At 42.7% G+C, this 26,140-nt stretch overlaps 2 protein-coding genes across 5 annotated transcripts; one reads left to right on the forward strand and one right to left on the reverse strand.

The window, feature by feature from the left end:
• The first annotated feature begins 590 nt into the window (after window positions 1–590).
• On the forward strand, window positions 591–26,106 carry LOC139759727 (uncharacterized). Of its 3 annotated transcripts, none has more exons than XM_071682123.1 (4): window positions 591–1,051; window positions 19,642–19,769; window positions 22,008–22,296; window positions 24,633–26,104. In XM_071682123.1, the coding sequence occupies exons 2-4, from the start codon at window positions 19,658–19,660 to the stop codon at window positions 24,751–24,753; spliced, it is 522 nt and encodes a 173-aa protein (XP_071538224.1). In that variant the 5' UTR covers window positions 591–1,051; window positions 19,642–19,657; the 3' UTR covers window positions 24,754–26,104. The 3 variants fall into 3 exon arrangements, with proteins under 3 accessions (XP_071538224.1, XP_071538225.1, XP_071538223.1); XM_071682124.1 differs by lacking the exon at window positions 591–1,051 and adding an exon at window positions 19,209–19,312 and having other exon boundaries at window positions 22,011–22,296; window positions 24,633–26,106; XM_071682122.1 differs by lacking the exon at window positions 591–1,051 and adding an exon at window positions 19,209–19,312 and having other exon boundaries at window positions 24,633–26,103.
• On the reverse strand, window positions 4,411–6,825 carry LOC139760008 (uncharacterized). Of its 2 annotated transcripts, none has more exons than XM_071682751.1 (2): window positions 5,336–6,825; window positions 4,411–4,875 (listed from the first exon to the last, which is right to left on the reverse strand). In XM_071682751.1, exons 1-2 carry the CDS (start codon window positions 5,728–5,730, stop codon window positions 4,758–4,760), a joined length of 513 nt encoding a protein of 170 aa, XP_071538852.1. In that variant the 5' UTR covers window positions 5,731–6,825; the 3' UTR covers window positions 4,411–4,757. The 2 variants fall into 2 exon arrangements, with proteins under 2 accessions (XP_071538852.1, XP_071538851.1); XM_071682750.1 differs by having other exon boundaries at window positions 5,219–6,804.
• Window positions 26,107–26,140: the final 34 nt, after the last annotated feature.

Consider the following 26,140-nt stretch of genomic DNA (forward strand, 5'->3'; position numbering starts at 1 on the left):
CACGTTCAATGAGTAGCCTTGAGACGGGCCCTTAGCTGGTTACATGCGCCAATCAATGGCCACGTTCGAGCAATAACCGTAGGACGGGCCCTAGCTTGGCTGTCTATATGCGCCCAACTTGATCCTCATCTGAACCCTCTATGAACACGTACTACGCATGACGATGATATGAATTAGTACTACAGCGGGGACCAGCGGACGCTGTAGAAGAAAATTGGTTGTGTGGAGCCAGTTTACGAGTCTTACCAGTAAGAGGGAGTGATGACTTGAGTTACTGGGTTGGACTAGACTATCGATTGCCAGGATACCTTCTGAAGCATCTACCCATCATTGCTGAAGCCAACCTCTTCTGAAGTATCTCCCCATCATCGCAATACATATGATACGACTGTGGAACAACAAACTAACCTTGTAACATGTTATTATTCAAAACGAATCCTTGCCTACTCCTAGATACGCATGATGATTCATTTTAGTGATTCACTGCCTCGGAAGGAATCGGATCAGTTTCGGTAACAAAGGCTTTGTTTACAAATATTTGGAGGGTCCGTTCGTATTTCTTACAATTCCTATCTTTTCTAGGAAGAGCACCAGTGCAAACTAGACGGAAGTTTGTTAGTCTTTTGGGTGTCAAAATATAGGAATAACTTTAAACATATATGCAGGGCCGGTGTGCTTCATATCCGCACCAAACAATTATGGCCGTCACAATCGGACGCGTCAGGAGCTTTGGCCGCGAGCAAACCGTTAAGTAAACGCTCAGTGTATGGCAACGACCGGCATCAGTGACCAGCAGCTCAGGACTGAGTTGGAAATAATGATGTTCTACGTACATGGTCCAGTGCGTTTCTGTTCCAAGTGTTATCTCAATACGTCACGTACGACTAAGTACATTGCTGTGAAGTTGTTTTCCGGTTACTCTTGTGTCCTCTGCTGACTAGTCTAAGGAGGCGCAGACATATTAGAATGGCGAAGACCAACCAACACCGGGTCCCTCGCCACTAGGACGAACTAGATCGCCGTCCCGTCACCTTTATGATGGACCAGAGAGGTAAGCTGGCTTGTGAACCTGATCTTATGGCGTCATTTATGCTGAAAATGAAATCCACGTCTTCTGTTTGCCGTAGGTTTGGTTCATTTGTGATAGCCTGTATCTTGTTTTCATGGGTGGTATTTTGTTGGTTGATGATTAGTTAGCAGTTATCTGCTTTACATTCGTATATGACCGGTTGGTAAACAAACAGAACGAAGATAATGAGGCAGGAGGGGACAATGATGGATAGTTATAGTGATAAACATATTCCCAAACAAGTAACATGACGTCACAGTTTGATTCCACCCTATCAGCTTGGGTCATATGTATCGGTAGGAACAAGCGCCTTGAAATGACCGAGTGGCCAGATTTGAATATACATTCGGGGCTTTGCTGGGCTACTAAAGAGACCAGTCGTTAGGAAACACCACAGCATAGTACACTTTAAGGTAAGAGCCAAGGTTCGTATCCGTAAGACATAATAATCGTGAGAGGCTCTACTGTGTCTCACTTTGACCTAAGCTTAGACTTGGAGTACCATCTCTGGTAGACGTTACGTGATGTCTCTATTCTAGATGTTTTCCCCGTCACGATAGACACCGGCCATGACCATCATGCCACATCTGCACGATATGAGGAGGTTACTCAGCAGCAAGGAGGTCGGGAGGGATGCCTCTAATGGAAGGATTGCTGATATTTCACTTCCTTCTAAAAACACAGATGAATTTTACAACCTGCGTTTGTTAACGTGTCTTCTATGGTCTCATTAGAGTTAAATATTTAAATTAGGCCACAGTAACCTGGAGTCAGATAACAGTGTGTCCCTCATTCATACCTACAGCTACCGGTACAACTTTGCTCACCCTTCGTGCTGCGCAATAGTCTCGTATGCCAGCCATCCGCCACAACCACAGACTGTTAGCTGTGACATCCACCTCCTGATAACATCAACCGACGCCCCAAGCTGCATTCCACCTACAAACCAGCTGCCACCCTCTCTTGTGTCATCACAGAAGGGACCAGCTGCCACCCTCTCTTGTGTCATCACAGAAGGGACCAGCTGCCACCCTCTCTTGTGTCATCACAGAAGGGACCAGCTGCCACCCTCTCTTGTGTCATCACAGAAGGGACCAGCTGCCACCCTCTCTTGTGTCATCACAGAAGGGACCAGGGGTCACAAAGCTCCATGACAACAGAAAGAATATAAATTCACTGAGGTTGTCACCATATCTGAGGAATATTGCAAATGTTTCGTTTAATATTGTTAACAAAGGCAATGCTTTGCTGAAGCTCTAATGTATAAAGCGGCCTCTTTTTCTCTGTCTTTATTAACTTTTCTGTGGATGGAACTTTAGAGAAGTAAGGTCGATATTCTTCCGACATTTATCGCACCATTATCACTTCTATTTATTGTTATTGTTTGCGCTATGATTATTATTATTGTTGTTGTTGCTGTTGTTGTTGAAGTTGATAACGTTAACAGTGACCTCGAAGAGCATCAACAGAAGATTGATGAAGCCAAAATGGGAGGTCTGTTACGTGGGACAGTGTGAGCTCTCCTACCCAACCTTGTGACGCGACATGTTTCCCAGTCATGTGGTCCAGAAAATTGAGAAACATGTCACAAGTTGTAGGTGAATGTTGACACTTATCCTGTTACTAGCAGTCAAGTCTGCTGGGCCACAAGTAGTATTTGTTATCAACTCTTAAGGTTCCACAATTTACGAATACCACATGGAGTACACAAGACGGTATGCAAGAAATGATAAATTTACGGGCTATAATGATTCATTAATTTATCTACTGTTACTATCTTATCATTGTACATCTTTAGGATTCGCTTTTTGAACATTCCATTTACACAGTGAGTTAAAGTACCAGAGGACGTACTACCTATATCCGTGATGTTGATGTAGTGTTGTTTCTGCTTCGTGGTGTTGATGTAGTGTTGTCTCTGCTCCGTGATGTTGATGTAGTGTTGTTTCTGCTTCGTGATGTTGATGTAGTGTTGTTTCTGCTCCGTGATGTTCATGTAGTGATGTTTATGTACCGTGGTGTTGATGTAGCGTTGTTTCTGCTCCGTAATGTTGATGTAGTGTTGTTTCTGCTTCGTGATGTTGATGTAGTGATGTTTATGTACCGTGATGTTGTTTGTATCATGTAATAACGTTGTTGATACATTGTATTGTTAATTCATCATTATTCATATAACATTATGATGTTACCTTTGTTATTCCGTGTTAGAATGACATGTGTGATGTTTCTACGAAGCCATACTAATTGCTGTTGCTGATCATCCTACCCCCCCCCCCCCTTTTCCTGCTCATCCAACCCATTCCACGCTACCCTGCTTACCCAACCCATTACTACCCCTGTTCACCTAACCCATTTCCCCACCCTGCTTGCCAACCCATTACCCCTCCACTCCATCCTGCTCACCCAACCCATTCCCTCCCTCCACCCTGCTCACCCACCCTGCTCACCCACCACTGCCAGCAACGGTCGGTCAGGCTCCAGGAGGCGGGGTCGTTCACCTGGACCAGGGGTACCAACCCTCACCACACACCATCTACCACATGCCGCACTCCTCCACCCCCACATGCTGCCTTCCTCCACCCACACATGCTGTCCTCCTCCACCTCCATCCGTAGGCTTCCTCCACTCCTAACTGCAGGCTTCCTCCAGCCCCACCAAAGCTTCGAGGTGTAGGGAAAGAAACAGTTATCAAAACGGCCCACCCTTGAGTTGCCGATGGCCACACAGTAATCATGTGACGCAGCAGCTTGCCGAGTATTGTGTGGTTCAGCTAGTGGTGGGGGTACACAAGCAGCCAGCTCTCGGGAGAGAGAAAAAGAGAGAGTGATCCAAACAGATGAGGGGAAGTGATGTAACAATGCGGCGTTGGATAAGTAGGTCAAGTTTGGAAGTAAGCCTGGGGCAGTTTATGAGTCGACCGCTTTTGACAACTCTGACAAGTATGAATACAAAGGCTGAACCACCCCATATATGAGAGCAGTACTCAATATAAGGACGGATTAATCCTTCGCATAAACGGATCAAATGTTCGGGAGAAAAGAAATTTCGACATGTAAACAGGACACCTAGGTTGTTAGAGGCAGACTTGGTTATCACCGTAATGTGGAGTCGCCAAGATACAGTGGATGTTGCAGTGATACTAAGGAAGTTCACTGAATCAAGAGATGGAATTACAGAGCCGTAAGAAGAGAGGAAAGTTGTGAGGAACTTCCGGGTGAGAGATGTGCAGAAACTCGGTCTTGGAGGCATTAAACTAACCAGTTTGCTGGGGCTACAGGAACACACGAGGATTTGGAGGAGGAGGAACATCCCAGGAGAGCCCGAGAGATAATATCTTCACATACTGGTCTACTTTCTTTATTATTCCAATACAATGGAAACATTGGATGAGTTACAGGTGGTGAACATTGCTTGCAACGATCTTGCAATATCAGCTACGTTACTTACACCATCAGGGTGAGGCTAATTGTTGCTAATAATGAAGCTGCGTCGCTGAGGATAAATGAAGCACAGCAGGACTGAAGCCGATTAGAATATGACCCAGACACGTGACCCGACACTACCTGCCTCGCCCCGCCCAGTGCTTCACTCAAGGCAATAGGGTCACAAACGACTCAGATGATGATATTGATTGTGAGGACAAAGGTCCTTGACTTCCTAACTCCTCACGTCACCCTGGGACCATCTATCATGGTATGTTCGTGGGAGGACAGGATGTAAGGAAGCTGGTACACTCCTCGAGGACCATCTGCTGTACCAGCTGCCTCGTGATCGTCGCCAGGCTACTGTCGTCGCCCAACAACATCCTGGCGAAAAAATAAGTTTGTGATAATTAGTGAACGTCATCAATACCACAGTTATATATATATATATATATATATATATATATATATATATATATATATATATATATATATATATATATATATATATATATCACGTTACAAAAGTTATTTCACGAGGCAAGGTAAAGAAGATAATGGACATTTTACATGATCAGAATCCATCGGTAGAATATAAACACTCCTCGTTCACAATCTGAACTATTATACCACATATTAACAAGCAGGAGTCGAACCCCTGTAGTTTAATCAGTATTCCTGTGATAAGGAGAGGACGTGTCTGGCACCTGGAGGTGAGGGATATCACCTGAGAAGGTTGAGGGTTAAGTGTTGCACCGCTGCACGACCCACTTCACAGCCCAGTCTGGTCAGACACCATGGAGAACCACCACCAGGGTTATGTCGCACATACCGTACCACCAACCTCGCAAACGTTTCTTGTCTCCTTCTCTGACCACAGGAACATCTCTGGCTTGGTAAGTCTGTTGAGATGTCAGCACCGTCTGGTTGGCTGTTAACGTGTCCGTTGTTGGTGATTTGGTTGTTGAGGTTCAGTTCTTCGTTGTCAAGGAATGTGTCTTGGTGGCCCACCAAGCGGTCAACACTCGCCTCCATCTCCCCGAGCCATCTAGCTGTGCCATTGTTGTTATTACTATTATTGTTGTTGTTATTGTTGTTGTTGTTGTTGTTGTTAGTGATGTTGACAATGTTGAGGAGCAGTTGGAAACCGATCATTAGGAAAGCAACATAGCCAAGCGGGTCGAAGGTGTTGGGGCAGTAGTCTCGCTTACCAACAACTACATTGGTCACTTCCTCCATTCATTAATAAGTTTACCTGCACAAACCAGACCAGTCTTGAGGAGTCGCAGCCCTGCACACGCCACTGTATGATGTTACAAACGATCTTGTGCTGTTTTTGATGTTGCCATATAAATGTAAAGTTATACAACTACTGACTGCTTTCTTGGGAGATGTTATCCAGTATAAATCCAACAAAACACTTGCTATAATTCACAAACTTTTCAAGACTACATTAATTTAATCACTATATCGTTTCTTGGCCTCGAGTGTTATGGTTTCAGTTTTCTCTGCAGAATCTCCACGAGAAGCAATGATGACGACACATTAAAGAACACTTGATCATTTCCACACTTATACATCAAGAATTTTCCAGTCTCCTTTTTCATGTATTTCATTGGATGCTGTTCGTTCATGGAACTGTTACTGTTGTCATGTTGTCAGACAACAACTCAGCCTTCCCTCAATTTGATCTTGAATTGTCAGGTTCGCTGGTTGTGAGGCGGGTGAGCCAGAGGCATATTGGCGACTCCCACATCGTGGTGGCCGGGGATGTACTGCCAGTCGGTAACAGGAGTGTGTGCTCGTATGTACGTTCATTATGCTGCGCAGGAGCAGATGGGCGTGCGTAGATCTGAAGATACGTGCGCCACGAAAGCGTGTGTTGATGTCTCGGGGTTGTACATGTATTGCTTTGTTGACATGTCTTATTTCCTGATCTATTGCTGAAAGAGGTGCTTGTGCGTTGGGGTGAATGTACTTACTTATTCTACAAGGAGCTTATGGGTTGACTAAACGTGTCGATACGTAACATGTATGGCCGATGTTTGAGACGATGTAGTCAACGTTGGTGTGTGATGAAACAAAGTAGGTGCCACTGGGCATTGATGAAGCGGGTCAAGGTGTATGTGCTCTCATACATATCAACAATGATTATGGTGGGTTAACACAGTCGCTGGGCTGGGCCCCCACCACCCACACCACTGGTGGGTTAACACAGTCGCTGGGCTGGGTCCCCACCACCCACACCACTGGTGGGTTAACACAGTCGCTGGGCTGGGTCCCCACCACCCACACCACTGGTGGCAAGATAAGTTCGCCAAGTTTTCAAAAGGAAACAAAGAAATATCATGGCTGGAGGTCGACCTCATGTCGCATGACAGACAACTACGCATCTGTTTGATAATTCCTCTCACCATCTTCCTCCTCCATCACTATCATGACCTAATATATATATATATATATATATATATATATATATATATATATATATATATATATATATATATATATATATATATTCCATTGAAGTTAGTTTGAAAACTGTTCAGAGGTTATTTACTGGTAATAAGACGCAGCAGGCAGGTACCTCGCGACCTGGCAAGCCTCAGCACCAAAACAAAAACACATCATGGACGGCTTGGCCCTTGTGCTGAGGTGGGCGCCTCGCGCTGCCAGTCGGCTTGTGAGAGCCGGGCAGACAACACTGCCCCATAACAAGGCACCAGGTGCTCCACATCACCTCCCTCTACGACCAGCAGACACGGGAACAATGAGGATTTTGTCATCTTTTCGTGGCGTGTGGATGGTCCTCTTCGTGGTTTCTCACATTAGCTGCTTCCCATGGCCGGTGAATGATGACGCCAAGATGGGAAATATGCTGGACGATGGGACTGCAGACGAGGACTTTCTGTCAGTCGGTGACTTGTTCCTTAAGACAGGCTTAATACCCGAGATCAGCGTTGATCTCCAGCCTCCCGAACGTGAATTTAAAGTGATTATCCAGGATATCCCCGTCGTAACTACGAACAAATCAAGCAAGAAGACTTCCCAGCCGCAAAAGCCGATAGAATTGCTAAGCTCACTTGTCGAACCTCCAACAAGGCGCTTTGGAATCAGCCTAGAGAAGATGGTGCTCTCAGAACCTTCTTCTGTTGCCTTACCGTTGCCGAAACAGCAGGAATCTTTAAACGTCAAGGGTTTCTTGAAGGACGATGACGAGGGAGTAATTTCCACCTCAAAAACCACTTTCCTAGGGTGGAATCCAGAACTTCATATTCCAGGGAATAACCCAGAGCCACGACTTTCAGCACCTGAGGTGAAGATACCCTTCAGATCCATCCCAGTCAAGAATCAGAAGCTGAGCGGTACAGTGAAAAGCCCAACCAAAAATTCCTGGAAGAACAAGAAAATCCAGAAGCCAAGCCAGTACCTGGAACCTCCAACGAACGACTTTGCAATGAAGCCCAAGGAGGTCCAGAGAGTGTTGACAGTGCCTATCCCTCTTCCTCCGAGACACCTTCTGCCTCCTACCCATGAGTTCGTCACGTTACTGACGCAAGAGATGCTGCCTCCAACAAGGGAATTCATGCCTTTGACCCGTGAACTAACACTTCCAGTCCATGAGTTTGCGAAGCTTCCGGTAAAGAGACTACCTCCAAGAAGAGAATTTTTGCCTTTAGTTAGCGAACTTACGCCTCCAGTCCACGAGTTCGCGGTATTCCATTCGCCAAACTTGATGGCCGGAACTCGACAACGAGTGCCTCTGACCCGTACACTGACACCTCCTGATCGCGAGTTTCCTGTACCTCCCAAGCCAGAGTTACAACAGATATTTTCTATCTGATAGACGACTGAGTACAACTCTGGAATATCAGTTATAATGTTAAATATTTGATGTTATGAAAAAAGGTATGAGTTACAGTGTTGTCCGTAATTATGTATGTTGGTATCTATGTTCCATTCTATATGGTTTTGTAACTTAGTTTGTATTAAACTTTGATACACGTATCTGACTTCTTTCGATGACCATGTGTCAAGGCCGAATCAAGGCACTTGTTTAACTAAGCGAAAGTTGCATACATCATTATCGAACACATTACAAGACTTCATAAAATGTTTAGGTATGGCTGTGAAAACGCGAAGATTTTTGAACTGGAGAAATGAAAAGAAATGGATAAGAAATACAAAAGAAAAAGATTCATCGTAGACAATGTAAGGGAGACATTATGATAACTTGTTTCTGAAATATGCCACATCTGTGGACACAATATACCTAACACTTATACTGGATAACCACATGAAACAATAATACTTCTTATTACACTGATGTTTAATGATATATCAAACTAATGTATATACCAGTATACCAAACTAATGTATATAATAATATACCAAACTAATATCATAATATACCAAACTAATGTATATAATAATATACCAAAGTAATGTATATCATGATATACCAAACTTATGTACATCAGTTCAAACAAACACGTAACTTCCAAGATATAAAAGATAGTATTCATACCTAGTAGTGCTAACCATCACTAACTCTGCCGCTCCTGTCTCACATATAAGCGAAACAATACATGAATCTCTTTACTATCTCGTCTTTCATCAGGAGATGGTACTGCCAGTGTTTCCCCGGGTCCAGTGGACCGTGAGGGAGCTGGACCTTACCTGAGGAAGTAATATATTGATGATGTATTATTATTCATATCATTGTAGTATATATGATGTCTGTAGTAAGCAGATGATGAACAAAAGGAAGAGATTGTCTCGTAGTGAACTGATCTGTCTACAGCCATATTCAGGAACGTCAGTATTGTAAACTTATCATTGCTTGTGTCCCACTCGTCACCTCCATCTGGTTAATAATGGATCCTTGCGCTAACTTGTTCAATCCTTCAGAAACAATTAAGCTGAGTCACAGATAATTCTCACCTATGTTGACCAAGATCATGGGAAAAAATACATTTTTTAGACTAAGTTTTTCGCATTTCATTATTTCGTGGCTGTTCTGACAAACAGGTCAGGTGAGCCTGACGTCATAGGTAATGACAGGTCAGGTAAGTCTGACGTCATTGTTGATGACAGGTCAGGTATGAGGGGTCAGGTAGGGATACGTGTTCCTCCAACATGCTCAGTGGAAGTTATGGCCCAGTCTGACTAACTGCACCTTGATCCAGTACCATTCCTTCTTGATTTGATCCCCCGACCTGTTTCTTACGGTCAAAGCTATGACCACTAGACCACAGAAGATAGTACATGAAGCTGAAATAAGTTGTGTATAGGGCAAACAAGGGAGACCCTTCCAACATCAACTTACATTTTGACTACTACGCGGATTCTTAAGGAATAAACATTACTCCTAAACTCAAAATGACTGGTTTAGGAACAGAAAGTCTGCAGGTGTCAGTGAGGTAGGGACGAGTGACACGACACCTGACACGTAGAGAGTGGCCGCCACCAGCCAGCCCTACGGTGAACGCCCGGGAGAAACCTGGACGAAGACAGGAAGCTGACAAGTGCCAGAGCGAGGGTTGCTACAGGAGGTCAACAGGATGGCGTCAGTTAGGGCGTTGATGCCACTGTAGACGTGGCTGTAACTATGGGATGACTGTGTGCTGCAGGAACCATAGACAGCGTGTCGCAGGGAGACGAAGGAAGGCTGAAGGAGGATACACTGGGAGGAGTGGCATTGGCGTGAACGAACCACGCACAGATGCGTGGAAGACACCTCGGCGGGTCAGTGGCGGGCAGATCCTGTGTCTTACTTTCACGTCTCGCTTACACACGCCCTCCTCACTCTCACCGTAGTTCACCTTCCCACGTCTCCGTATCATTGCCTTCCACAGCTGTCATATTGAGAAACACACGGATTCTCTCAGTTATTCCCTTACTCCGGACACATTTATGTCCGTCCGTCGGCTGGCCGGCCTCACCTGTCCTTTTTTCGCCTGTCACTTGGCACCGCCAATCATACCATTTCACTTACTGTATTCGGCTACACAACTCCTTTTCTGAAACTCTGCTCGTACCTTGCCATACTTCATATCTCCCGATCCTACGGTCTCCCGTATACATCACCGATGCCAGTCAATAATTATATTTCTACTGCCTTCCGCAATGACTCGTGTACATCATTGTTGCTAGTGAATAACCCACTGTCTCCTACAGTGCATGTACATCACTGCTGCCAGGACACAACTTACATTATCCTCTGTAGTGACTCGAATAACTAATGCCTGTGACTATTTTCTACTGTCTCCTTCCTATATTCTTATTCTCCTTGTCACCTGATCTTCCTCAGACATAGATCCACTTGTACAAACCGCTGGAACATTGAATCACTGGTGAGTGTTCTGAGTCACTTGTGAATATTCTTAGTCACTAGTACAAAAAATATTAGCTTTGTGCTGACAAACGCAATTGTATCATCTGGCAAATTATGTTGCTTAACGTAATCAAGTTTGTCGAGATTGCTGTACGAAATGTTTCCTTCGGGAATGAAGGCTACCACGTAGAGACGGAGGGGAAGATTATGTGTGTTGAGCACCGGTATGAGGAGTACAGGTATGAGAAGTACAGGTATGAGGAGTACAGGTATGAAAAGTACAAGTATGAGGAGTACAGGTATGAGCAGTGCAGGTATGAGGAGTGCAGGTATGAGGAGTGCAGACATGAGAAGTAAAGGTATGAGAAGTGCAGGTATGAGGAGTACAGGTATGAAAGCACAAGTATGAGAAGTGCAGGTATGAGGAGTACAGGTATGAGGAGTGTTGTGCTTGCTGTACGTACATGTGTGGGTCAGCTGGGGAAGTGGTTGGGTTAAGTATTGCCTGAGGGTCGACGGCTCCCTGTACACCAGGCTTGGCTTTACCATGACCCATAACAGTGGGTTTACCATAGCCCACGGCGGGACTTACTACAACGCAAGACTTTGCCATGGCAGGAGTTACCATGACCCATGACAGTAGGTCTACCATGAAATTCTAAGGCGTTCAACATTGTGAAGATTGTCTTTATTCGTGAGTCATCGTCTACAATAAGACCAAATCTTTGATGAAATCATTGATATTATCATAATCATTATCACAATAATCATCATTAGCATCATCTTTAGTACAACAGTTTAGTATCTTTTATAATCATTGTTGTTATTATCATTATTATGAATATTATCATAAACAAACCAACACGGGCACTTGTAAGTGCTGTAGCTGTCAGAACACTAAATGTTCCAGTATATCTTAGTGAAGTTGTCAAACTGGTGCATGAAGTGTGGGGCACCAGAGAGTGGAAGGTGTTGCAATGTGACCCACATAGCGATAGCTACAATGGTATTCGTTCATGGTTGGTGTAGGACGGGCACACAACACACCGGGTTGATCTGGACACCAGTCACAAGGATCTTGCATCTAGCGGTATGATCAACGCACCGTCAACACCTCATGTTGGCAACGAATCACACCCTGGCCACTGTCGGATATACCTTTATTTGTATAGACAAAATGATCAGAGAGTTGTTTGTGGGATGTATAGGATTCGGAGAAGTCTGCATGAGCAGCATCCAGAGAACTGCTAGAGAAAGTCTAGTGGAACGTACCCAGTATGTTGTCAGAATTGAGAGTTACCAAGAGGAGAGACCTTGAGATATGAACAAGGCGGGAAGGGTGACCTGCTGCACACCTAAGTGCTCCTCGAGAACGCTCATGTTAATAAGGACCCATTCTATGTAACTCTTAAGTATTATGACAATACTAGACACAAAAGAAAATTGGGTAACAGAAGTGTCAGGAGGGAGGGCAAGACACAGTACATCAACAACAGTAGTGTCAGGAGGGAGGGCAAGACACAGTACATCAGCAACAGTAGTGTCAGGAGGGAGGGCAAGACACAGTACATCAACAACAGTAGTGTCAGGAGGGAGGGCAAGACACAGTACATCAACAACAGTAGTGTCAGGAGGGAGGGCAAGACACAGTACATCAACAACAGTAGTGTCAGGAGGGAGGGCAAGACACAGTACATCAACAACAGTAGTGTCAGGAGGGAGGGCAAGACACAGTACATCAGCAACAGTAGTGTCAGGAGGGAGGGCAAGACACAGTACATCAACAACAGTAGTGTCAGGAGGGAGGGCAAGACACAGTACATCAGCAACAGTAGTGTCAGGAGGGAGGGCAAGACACAGTACATCAGCAACAGTAGTGTCAGGAGGGAGGGCAAGACACAGTACATCAACAACAGTAGTGTCAGGAGGGAGGGCAAGACACAGTACATCAGCAACAGTAGTGTCAGGAGGGAGGGCAAGACACAGTACATCAGCAACAGTAGTGTCAGGAGGGAGGGCAAGACACAGTACATCAACAACAGTAGTGTCAGGAGGGAGGGCAAGACACAGTACATCAACAACAGTAGTGTCAGGAGGGAGGGCAAGACACAGTACATCAACAACAGTAGTGTCAGGAGGGAGGGCAAGACACAGTACATCAACAACAGTAGTGTCAGGAGGGAGGGCAAGACACAGTACATCAACAACAGTAGTGTCAGGAGGGAGGGCAAGACACAGTACATCAACAACAGTAGTGTCAGGAGGGAGGGCAAGACACAGTACATCAGCAACAGTAGTGTCAGGAGGGAGGGCAAGACACAGTACATCAACAACAGTAGTGTCAGGAGGGAGGGCAAGACACAGTACATCAACAACAGTAGTGTCAGGAGGGAGGGCAAGACACAGTACATCAGCAACAGTAGTGTCAGGAGGGAGGGCAAGACACAGTACATCAACAACAGTAGTGTCAGGAGGGAGGGCAAGACACAGTACATCAACAACAGTAGTGTCAGGAGGGAGGGCAAGACACAGTACATCAACAACAGTAGTGTCAGGAGGGAGGGCAAGACACAGTACATCAACAACAGTAGTGTCAGGAGGGAGGGCAAGACACAGTACATCAACAACAGTAGTGTCAGGAGGGAGGGCAAGACACAGTACATCAGCAACAGTAGTGTCAATAAAGTGGAACAGTCTTCCTACTGTTGTAATTGTCACAGCAGTTTGCTCATTCAAGAAGACACTAGGCGGTCATTTTCACACAGCTGTTTACCAATAACTAGATGGAAATAACAACAACCAAATCCCATAGTTAAAAGCCAAGTGCTTCCTGGCCTAACCAACTTAACCAAGTTACCGCTGGTTAAGTTATATTAGGAAGCACGAATCTGCAGCATGCCAGCAGGTGCTCACCCATCATTCTTGTGCCTGCTGCGTGGTGACGCTGTTCACCGAACGACTGACTCGACCTCATAGAAATCAGGAGACTCGTCTGGGTAACTGTAAAGCCACGCTCCCGGAGCCCTGACACGCTCTGCCGGAGCAGCCATCCACCACGCCTCCCTCACTACACCTCAACTCAACATCACGCCCCAGCCTGCCATCACACCTCATCCCACCACTGCACCTCACCCGACCACTACGCCTCACCCAATACTACCACAACTCAACCCACCACTGCACCTCACCCCACTACCACACCTCCACCCACCATTACGCCCCAACCCACCAGTACGCCTCAACCCACCATCACGTCTCACCCCACCACCACGCCTCAACCCACCACCACACCTCAACCCACAATCACGCCCCACCCCACCACCACGCCTCAACCTACCATCACGCCTCACCCCGACACCGTGCCTGAACCCACCATCATTTATTCTCTCCATATGTCCAGATCATTTCAGCACACCCTCTTCCGCTCTTTCAACCAAATTCATTTTACTACCACACTCTTGCCCTTACATCACTTACTTGATCAAACCATCTCACATCACATAATTTCCTCAAGCATTTCACATCCAACACCTCCACTGTCCTCCGCACGGCGTTATCTATAGCTCATGTCTCACACCCACATAATATCGTTGGGACTACTGTTCCTTTAAACATACCCATTTTTGCCCTCTCAGATAACGTTTTCACTTTCCATATATTCTTCAGTGCTCTCAGAACCTACGCCCTCTCTCCCACCTTATAACTCGCTTCCACTTCCATGGTTCCATTACCTGCCATATTCACTCCCAGATATCTAAGATATTCAAAATTACACCCCAACCAACTTGTCCCTCAGCCCTGCTGAACCTAATAAACTTGCTCGCTCTTATTCACATTCACTTTCAACTTTCTCCTTTCACACGTTTCCAAATTCAATCACCAACTTCTACAGTTTCTCACTCGTATCTGCTACCAGTGCTGTATCATCAGCGAACAACAACTGACTCACTTCCCAGTCCCTCGCATTCCCCCACAGACAGCATGCTCGCCCCTCTTTCCAAGGTTCTCGCATTTACTTACCTCATCACCCATCCATAAACAAATTGATGACATCACACACCCCTGCCGCAGACCAACCATCACCTGGAACCACTCGCTCTCCTTTCTTCCTACTTGTGCACTAGCTTTACATCCTTGATAAAAACTTCATACTGCTTCTAGCAGTTTACCTCCCACACCGTATACTCTAAAGACCTTTCACGAAGCATTTCTATCAACCCTATCATTTCCCTTCTCCAGATCCATAAATGCCGCATAAAAATCCATCTGTTTTTTCTATGTATTTCTCACACATTCTTTAAAGTAAACTTCTGACCCACACATCCTCTACCGCTTCAAAGACCACACTGATGCTCTGTATATCCCTTCACCCTCTCAATCAATACCCTCCCATACAAAATACTCAACAAACTTATACCTCTTTAGTTTGTACATTCATCTGTATCCCCTTTGCTTTGATACATTGACACTATACATGCATTCCGCCAATCCTCAGGCACCTCACCATGATCCATACACACAGTGAATATCCTCACCAACCTATCAAGAACGCAGCTATCCCCTTTTTTCCGATAAATTCAACTGCAATACCATCCACTCCAGCCGCCTTGCCGCATTTCATCTTACGCAAGGTTTTCACTATCTCTTCTCTTTTCGCCAAAGCAATCTCCATGACTCGCTCACTTCGCATACCACCCAAACCAAAACACTCTATATCTGTCGTTATATCATCAAACACATTTCACGGTCCCTCAAAATACTCACTTCTTATCCTCCTCACTTTATCACTACCTGTTATCTCTTCACCTTTTACTCACTTCACCGATGTTCCAATTTGTTCTCTTGTCTTTCGCACATTATTCACCTCTTTCCAATAGATCTTACTCTTCATAAGGTTTACCGATAATTACTCACCCTAACTCTCATTTGTCCTCTTTTTCAATCCTTGCACCTTCCTCTTGGCCTCCAGCCGCTTTCTCTTTCACATCTCCCAATCATTTGCACTCGCTCCCTTTGAGTAACGCCCAAATGCCTATCTTCTCTTTCATTAGAAACTTAACTTCATCCCACGACTCGCAACCCTTTTCTAACCTGCCCATCTCTCACCTTTCGCATGCCACACGCATCTTTTCCACATGCCAGCATTGCTTCCCTAGATACTTCCAATTCATCACCCACTCCCTTTTTTTCATTCACTCTCACCTTTTGCCATTCTACACTCAATCTCTGTTGGCATTTGTTAACACAAGTCTCCTTTCCAAGATCACTTACGCTCACCACGCTCCTCCCCGACATTTCATTCTACAAATCTTTACCTTCGCCTCCACAGGATAGTGATCATACATCCCACCAGCTGCCCCTCTCGCACATTTGTAATCAAAAGTCTCTCTTTGACACACCTATCAATTAATATTTAATCTAATAATGCCCGCTGACCGTCTCTCCTACTCACATACGTATAATGCAAATATTCCTCTTTTTAAACCAGGTATTCCCAATCACCAGTCTTTTTTCCGCACACATCTCCACAAGTTCTTCACCATTCCAGTCAAAACAGTAAGTACCTCATACGCACGAATTATACCCTCAACTGCCACTTCACTTACCTTCACATTTAGATCAACCGTCACTAATGCTTGGTCTCTTACATCAAAGCTGCTGACACACGCACTCAATTCCACCCAAAATACTTGCTGCTCTTCATCTTTCTTCTTATGTTCAGGTGCATTAGCACTAATAATCACCCATCTCTCGCCATCCACTCTCAGCTTTACCCACGTCAATCTAGAGTTTACTGCTTTACATTCAATCACACTCTCACAACTACTCCTTCAGAAGTAGTGCTATTCCTTCCTTAGCTCTTGTCTTCTCATCAGCCCCTGACTTTACTCTTACGATGTTTCCAAGCCCAGTCACTCACTTTACCCTTAAGCTTTGCTTCACTCAGAGGCAGAACATCTAGGATTTCTGCCTCAAACATACTACCTACCTCTCCTTTCTTCTCATCTTGGTTACATCCACACACATTCAAACACCCCAGCCTGAGCCTTCGACGAGGATGAGCACTCCCCGCTTACCTCCTTCATCTGTTCCAGCTCTTAGAAACTGAAATGCAAGGAGGAGGGATTCCAGTCCCCCTACCCAGCTCCCTTTGGTCGCCTTCTACGATCCGCAGAGAATACGGAAGTACAATTCTACAATTCTTCTCGTATGTGTGTGTGTGTGTGTGTATATATATATATATATATATATATATATATATATATATATATATATATATATATATATATACTCTGTTTCCCCTTTAGAAAGATAAATACAAGGAGGGAAGGGTTTCTAGCCCCCCGCTCCCACCCCCGTTAGTCGCCTTCTACGACACGCGGGGAATACGTGGTATGTAGTCTTTCTACCCTATCCCCAGGGAATAGCTAGAGACTGAATGTGAACGAATCTGGCCTTTTTTGTCTTTTCCTAGCGCTACCTCGCGCGTGCGCGGGGGGAGGGGGATGCTTTTTCATGTGTGGCGGGGTGGCGACGAGAATGGATGAAAGCAGCAGGTATGAATATGTACATGTGTATATATGTATATGTCTGTATATGTACATGTATGTATACGTTGAAATGTATAGGTATGTATATGTGCGTGTGTGGGCGGTTATGTATATACATGTGTATTTGAGTGGGTTGGGTCATTCTTTCGTCTGTTTCCTTGCACTACCTAGGTAACGCGGGAGACAGCGACTAAGTATAATGAAATAAATCCACTCCCAGATATCTAAAACACCTCACTTCCTCCAGTTGTTTTCCATTCAAACTTACCTCCCAATCAACTTGTCCCTCAACCCTACTGAACCTAATAGCCTTGCTCTTATTCACACTTACTCCCAGCATTCTTCTTTCACACAACCACACTTACTCTCAGCTTTCTTCTTTCACACAGCCACACTTACTCTCAGCTTTCTTCTTCACACACTTTACCAAACTCAGTCACCAGCTTCTGCAGTTTCTCACCCGAATCAGCCACTAGCACTATCATCAGCGAACAACAACTGACTCACTTTCCAAGCCCTCTCATCCACAACAGACTGCATACTTGCACCTCTCTCCAAAACTCTTGCATTCACCTCCCTAACAACTCCATCCATAAACAAATTAAACAATCTTGGAGACATCACGCACCCCTGCCGCAAACCGACATTCACTGGGAACCAATCACTTTCCTCTCTTCCTACTCGTACACATGCCTTACATCCTCGATAAAAACTTTTCACTGCTTCTAACAACTTGCCTCCCACACCATATATTCTTAATACCTTCCACAGAGCATCTCTATCAACTCTGTCATATGCCTTCTCCAGATCCATAAATGCTACATACAAATCCATTTGCTTTTCTAAGTATTTCTCACATACATTCTTCAAAGCAAACGCCTGATTCTCATATCCTCTACCACTTCTGAAACCACACTGTTCTTCCCCAGTCTGATGCTCTATACATGCCTTCACCCTCTCAATCAATACCCTCCCATATAATTTACCAGGAATACTCAACAAACTTATACTTCTGTAATTTGAACACTCACCTCTATCCCCTCTGCCTTTGCACAATGGCACTATGCATGCATTCCGCCAATCCTCAAGCACTTCACCATGAACCATATATACATTGAATATCCTCACCAACCAGTCAACAACACAGTCACGCCCCTTTTTGATAAATTCCACTGCAATACCTTCCAAACTCGCCGCCTTGCCGGCTTTCATCTTCCGCAAAGCTTTCACTGCCTCTTCTCTGTGTACCAAACCATTCTCCCTATCCCTCTCACTTTGCACACCACCTCGACCAAAGACACCCTACATCTGCCACTCTATCATCAAACACATTTAACAAACCTTCAAAATGCTCACTCCATCTCCTTCTCACTTCACCACTACTTGTTATTATCTCCCCATTAGCCCCCTTCACCGATGATCCCATTTGTTCTCTTGTCTTACGCACTTCATTTACCTCCTTCCAGAGCATCCTTTTATTCACCCTAAAATTTAATGATACTCTCTCATCGAACTCTCATTTGCCCTCTTTTTCACCTCTTGTACCTTTTTCTTGACCTCCTGCCTCTTACTTATATATTATTATCATCATTATTATTATTATTATTATACTTTGTCGCTGTCTCCCGCAATAGCGAGGTAGCGCAAGGAAACGGACGAAAGAAAGGCCCAACCCACCCACATACACATGTATATATATATATATATATATATATATATATATATATATATATATATATATATATATATATATACGATGAATGTGGAAGAGCATACATGAGACACTGGTGCAGAGAGGACCCTTGGAGCCGGGGGCAGGTGCTTCCGCCTCAGTTTGGGTCAGGCCTCAGTCTGGCTCAGACCGTTGAGGGAGTCAGTCTATACTGCTGCTCCACCACCACCAACACCACCACCAGTATAAGTAACAACACAGGTAACGTAATCTGAGAATCTGTATGGTATGCCTCTCTCTCTCTCTCTCTCTCTCTCTCTCTCTCTCTCTCTCTCTCTCTCTCTCTCTCTCTCTCTCTCTCTCTCTCTCTCTCTCTCTCTCTCTCTGTTTCATGTGTCTGCTCTTGTGTTATGTGTCTGTTCATGTATCATGTGTCTGTTCATGTATCATGTGTCTGTTCATGTATCATGTGTCTGTTCATGTATCATATAGAATAACTCAGTAGTATTGTCAGTGTTGGTCAGACACACACACACACACCAGACAGGACTCGGTGACAGCGTTATGATGCTTGTGTTTATTTATGCCAGAGAGACACCGTTCAGGATGCCTCCTGCAGGTGTGGTAGGAACTCTCCTGCCACAAGATTTGAAACTAGGGCGCCCCCAGCTACATCGTCAGGACCAGATAACATACCGTCATCACTCGGGCGTCATAGGTGAGGTCAACGTATGACTGACTACAACAGTAGTGCATCTCTTACGTTACTGTGTTCTGACTACAACAGTATTGCATCTCTTACGTTACTGTGTTCTGACTACAACAGTATTGCATCTCTTACGTTACTGTGTTCTGACTACAACAGTATTGCATCTCTTACGTTACTGTGTTCTGACTACAACAGTAGTGCATCTCTTACGTTACTGTGTTCTGACTACAACAGTATTGCATCTCTTACGTTACTGTGTTCTGACTACAACAGTATTGCATCTCTTACGTTACTGTGTTCTGACTACAACAGTATTGCATCTCTTACGTTACTGTGTTCTGACTACAACAGTATTGCATGTCTTACGTTACTGTGTTCTGACTACAACAGTAGTGCATCTCTTACGTTACTGTGTTCTGACTACAACAGTATTGCATCTCTTACGTTACTGTGTTCTGACTACAACAGTAGTGCATCTCTTACGTTACTGTGTTCTGACTACAACAGTAGTGCATCTCTTACGTTACTGTGTTCTGACTACAACAGTAGTGCATCTCTTACGTTACTGTGTTCTGACTACAACAGTAGTGCATCTCTTACGTTACTGTGTTCTGACTACAACAGTAGTGCATCTCTTACGTTACTGTGTTCTGACTACAACAGTAGTGCATCTCTTACGTTACTGTGTTCTGACTACAACAGTAGTGCATCTCTTACGTTACTGTGTTCTGACTACAACAGTAGTGCATCTCTTACGTTACTGTGTTCTGACTACAACAGTAGTGCATCTCTTACGTTACTGTGTTCTGACTACAACAGTAGTGCATCTCTTACGTTACTGTGTTCTGACTACAACAGTAGTGCATCTCTTACGTTACTGTGTTCTGACTACAACAGTAGTGCATCTCTTACGTTACTGTGTTCTGACTACAACAGTATTGCATCTCTTACGTTATTGTGTTCCATAATCATAGTTTGGTTGGTGAGTGTGTTGTGCAGGGAGATTGTGAGTCCCTCACAAGTTGTTCTCGAGGTGTGGCAGCTGCTTCTCTGTGGATCTTGCTATCATGGTCCACATATCCGCCAGTTGCCATAAGTTTTGCCACGGTGTGAGGCATCATGGCTCACTCTTGTGGCTTTGTACAAATTTTGCTCAACATACAAGTTGAACAGGATACGTGACGTTATACATGAGACACATTTAAGTATACTTAATTCTTATATTTCGATATCTTTCTTCAACGTAACATGTGAGTTGTTTACTGAGGTGCTGCCAGACTACAGTTACCTTATATTATGTGGCCTTTGTTCTCTTGGCGCTACCTCGCGCACATGAGGGGGAAGGGGGTTGTTTATTTCATGTGTGGCGGGGTGGCGGTGGGAATGAATAAAGGCAGATAGTATGAATTATGTACATGTGTATATATGTATATGTCTGTGTGTATGTATATGTATACGTTGAGATGTATAGGTATGTATATGTGCGTGTGTAGACGTGTAAGTATATACATGTGTATGTGGGTGGGTTGGGCCATTATTTCGTCTGTTTCCTTGCGCTACCTCGCTAACGCGGGAGACAGCTACAAAGCAAAATAATGATAATAATAATAATAATATATATATATATATATATATATATATATATATATATATATATATATATATATATATATATATATATATATATATATATATATATATATTGGAAAGGATCACAGTTTTGCGCGTGATCAAGATATTCCTATTAGTCCACGAGGAAAATAAAACACGAAAAGTTCCCAAGTGCACTTTCGTGTAATAATCACATCATCAGGGGAGACACAAGAGAGAAATATAAGTCAGTTGATATACATCGAAGAGACGAAGCTAGGACGCCATTTGGTAAACAATCACAAGTTTACCAAATGGCGTCCTAGCTTCGTCTCTTCGATGTATATCAACTGACTGTGATATTTCTCTCTTGTGTCTCCCCTGATGATGTGATTATTACACGAAAGTGCACTTGGGAACTTTTCGTGTTTCATTTTCCCCGTGGACTAATGGGAATATATATATATATATATATATATATATATATATATATATATATATATATATATATATATATATATATATATTATATATATATATATATATATATATGATTTTCTGTCAACATAAAACTCCTTTAGGTTTGTCTCTCAGAAGCCTGACGTAATAGATAACATTCTACCTGACCTTTGACCTCCGTTTTACTGTTTAACCCAGAAGGCAGCGTTGCCAACCTGGCAGATCATCCTATGGCCAGGGTTGCCAACATATATCCAGAACTTGGCCAGACCAGCAGCAGCGTTGTCAACATCCCAGCACATCTCCGTCCTACCAGGGATGCCAATAGCAACCTGGCTTTCCTGGCCTTCGTGATGGCCCTCTTGGACACTGTTGTTAATATTGTCAGTATCATCAACAACAATAACAACAACAACAATAATAATAACAATAATAACAACAACAATAACAACAACGCCAACATCAATGACCTCATTGCTATGAGCGAGTAAGTACTATATACATGAAATTCCTATAATGAATAGTTATCTATATATTCTTATACTTCATATAATGAATAGTTATCTATATATTCTTATACTTCATATAATGAATAGTTATCTATATATTCTTATACTTCATATAATGAATAGTTATCTATATATTCTTATACTTCATATAATGAATAGTTATCTATATATTCTTATACTTCAGATAATGAATAGTTATCTATATATTCTTATACTTCATATAATGAATAGTTATCTATATATTCATATAATTCATATAATGAGTAGTTATGCACGTATTCTTATAATTCATATATTGGCTAGTTATGTATATATTGCTGCATTTTGTATAGTAAGTAGTTGTGTTTATATCAATATACTTTATAAACTGAGTAGTCATGTATGTATTCGTATATAGTGAGTGCTTGTGTATACCTTGCTGTATATAGTGAGTACTTATGTATACCTTGCTATATATAGTGAGTACTTATGTATACCTTGCTATATATAGTGAGTACTTATGTATACCTTGCTATATATAGTGAGTACTTATGTATACCTTGCTATATATAGTGAGTACTTATGTATACCTTGATATATATAGTGAGTACTTATGTATACCTTGCTATATATAGTGAGTACTTATGTATACCTTGCTATATATAGTGAGTACTTATGTATACCTTGCTATATATAGTGAGTACTTATGTATACCTTGATATATATAGTGAGTACTTATGTATACCTTGCTATATATAGTGAGTACTTATGTATACCTTGCTATATATAGTGAGTACTTATGTATACCTTGATATATATAGTGAGTACTTATGTATACCTTGCTATATATAGTGAGTACTTATGTATACCTTGCTATATATAGTGAGTACTTATGTATACCTTGCTATATATAGTGAGTACTTATGTATACCTTGCTATATATAGTGAGTACTTATGTATACCTTGCTATATATAGTGAGTACTTATGTATACCTTGCTATATATAGTGAGTACTTATGTATACCTTGCTATATATAGTGAGTACTTATGTATACCTTGCTATATATAGTGAGTACTTATGTATACCTTGCTATATATAGTGAGTACTTATGTATACCTTGCTATATATAGTGAGTACTTATGTATACCTTGCTATATATAGTGAGTACTTATGTATACCTTGATATATATAGTGAGTACTTATGTATACCTTGCTATATATAGTGAGTACTTATGTATACCTTGCTATATATAGTGAGTACTTATGTATACCTTGCTATATATAGTGAGTACTTATGTATACCTTGCTATATATAGTGAGTACTTATGTATACCTTGCTATATATAGTGAGTACTTATGTATACCTTGCTATATATAGTGAGTACTTATGTATACCTTGCTATATATAGTGAGTACTTATGTATACCTTGCTATATATAGTGAGTACTTATGTATACCTTGCTATATATAGTGAGTACTTATGTATACCTTGCTATATATAGTGAGTACTTATGTATACCTTGCTATATATAGTGAGTACTTATGTATACCTTGCTATATATAGTGAGTACTTATGTATACCTTGCTATATATAGTGAGTACTTATGTATACCTTGCTATATATAGTGAGTACTTATGTATACCTTGCTATATATAGTGAGTACTTATGTATACCTTGCTATATATAGTGAGTACTTATGTATACCTTGCTATATATAGTGAGTACTTATGTATACCTTGCTATATATAGTGAGTACTTATGTATACCTTGCTATATATAGTGAGTACTTATGTATACCTTGCTATATATAGTGAGTACTTATGTATACCTTGCTATATATAGTGAGTACTTATGTATACCTTGCTATATATAGTGAGTACTTATGTATACCTTGCTATATATAGTGAGTACTTATGTATACCTTGCTATATATAGTGAGTACTTATGTATACCTTGCTATATATAGTGAGTACTTATGTATACCTTGCTATATATAGTGAGTACTTATGTATACCTTGCTATATATAGTGAGTACTTATGTATACCTTGCTATATATAGTGAGTACTTATGTATACCTTGCTATATATAGTGAGTACTTATGTATACCTTGCTGTATATAGTGAGTACTTATGTATACCTTGCTGTATATAGTGTGTGGTCAATATGATTCAAGAGAGCAGACCATCCTCCAGTTCCACCTCGTGTGGGAGATGATAATGAACAATCAATACTAACTTTCAAGTTAAGATAATTTCTTCACCTGCCATCGACATTGATGACGTAGTTGAGTGGCACGTCTGTTGGCCAACACTAATCTTAGTCACCTTCCCAGGAACACGAACGACAACTCGGTCATGGGCAAGACTCTCTTCGACAGAGTAAGTCGCTACCTGCAGGATGCCATCGCCATGGTCACTGCCCCACTCGCCTCCACCTTTTCATCTTCCTTCTAGTTTACTTACGTAACATCCTCTCCTGCTTCCTCTTCCTTCTAGTTTACTTACGTAACATCCTCTCCTGCTTCCTCTTCCTCTGGTAATTTTTCTCTTATTTCTTCATTACCAAATTCGCTTTTGTCATCTCCCATATCCACCGTCTGCTGCAACAACCCTTTCTTTTTCTTTTTCAATATCGTCTTTATCATCATCATCTTCGTCCTGTTTCTTTCTTCGAGTCTCCTACGATGTCAGTTAAGATATAAGAATGCGTCCCATATCAATAAAAAAAAATCGTTATTCTCTTTCTTGAGATTGTCTTTGTCTTCATTAAGTCAACCAGAATATCCACTCAGCAGGCCATCCAAACTTTCCCAGCAGACTTGCGCCTCTGCGAAATCGACTATTTCCTTCGTCAGGTAGTCCCCTGTATACTCCAGGAGGGCCAGATCTTTGCCAGGCGGGTCGTTGTCCACGTCCATGGTCCTTCCTCGGCGAAATCCTTGCTGTCCGCCCACAGGACTGTCACTTACCATCTCAGCATCCTATACTGAATTATAAAACTATCAGTAACTTGGCCGACTACGTCCATTGATGTTTTGTGTGTCATTTCCTCAACCATGATGGTAGTGTTTGTTACCCTCAGTCAAGGCAAGTTGAAGTGCCAGGTGAATATCAAGCCTGAATGTTGCTTGCGGCAAAAAGGAACTTATTTTGACTGGTTCACGTCTGCAACACTGTTTTCTTACCTCAGAACGTGATCAAGCTCACAAAACCGTCACGAATACTGATAGCCTCATTGAAACTTATGCCACACAGCCTCAGCGCTTTCCTTCCAGTCTCAGGAGTTATAAGGTGGCCACACTTGGTTCAAATTCATGGTCGAGACACGTCTGTGGCCTGATGTACCTTCCAGCTTGACTTGGCTATTTGCCTGACCCACCCTACTTCCAGACCTACCTTACCTGCTAACTTACCCTGTGGCATTCCCTACCATACCTTGCCTGCGTCCTGTTCACTAGCATAAACTACCTCGTCAACTCTATCCAAAATACTTACTCTCGTCAATAAATCAACTAGGTCAGACTTGTTGTGGGCATTGATACATGGATATCATTAACACAATATCATATGACACAAGACAGAATGATAACATCACTGCAGTATCATTTCTCAACTTAGATATGTAGTTATCAGTACCGTCTTGGCCTGAGAACTTATTATATTCTCTAAGTTTCTGTCCAGCATGTGCCAGGTGCCAGGACCTCGAACAAAGCACCAGCAGTAAATGTGTAGATTCTTTCATTCTATGTTTAACAAGTAAAGTACCAGCAGTTCTTCTGTACTTATGTAGTTGATACGATTAAATCAAACAAAAAAAATATTGTCATTATTATTAAAAGCC

Source organism: Panulirus ornatus, chromosome 34 (assembly GCF_036320965.1).
Source record: "Panulirus ornatus isolate Po-2019 chromosome 34, ASM3632096v1, whole genome shotgun sequence".
Lineage (NCBI taxonomy): Eukaryota > Metazoa > Arthropoda > Malacostraca > Decapoda > Palinuridae > Panulirus > Panulirus ornatus.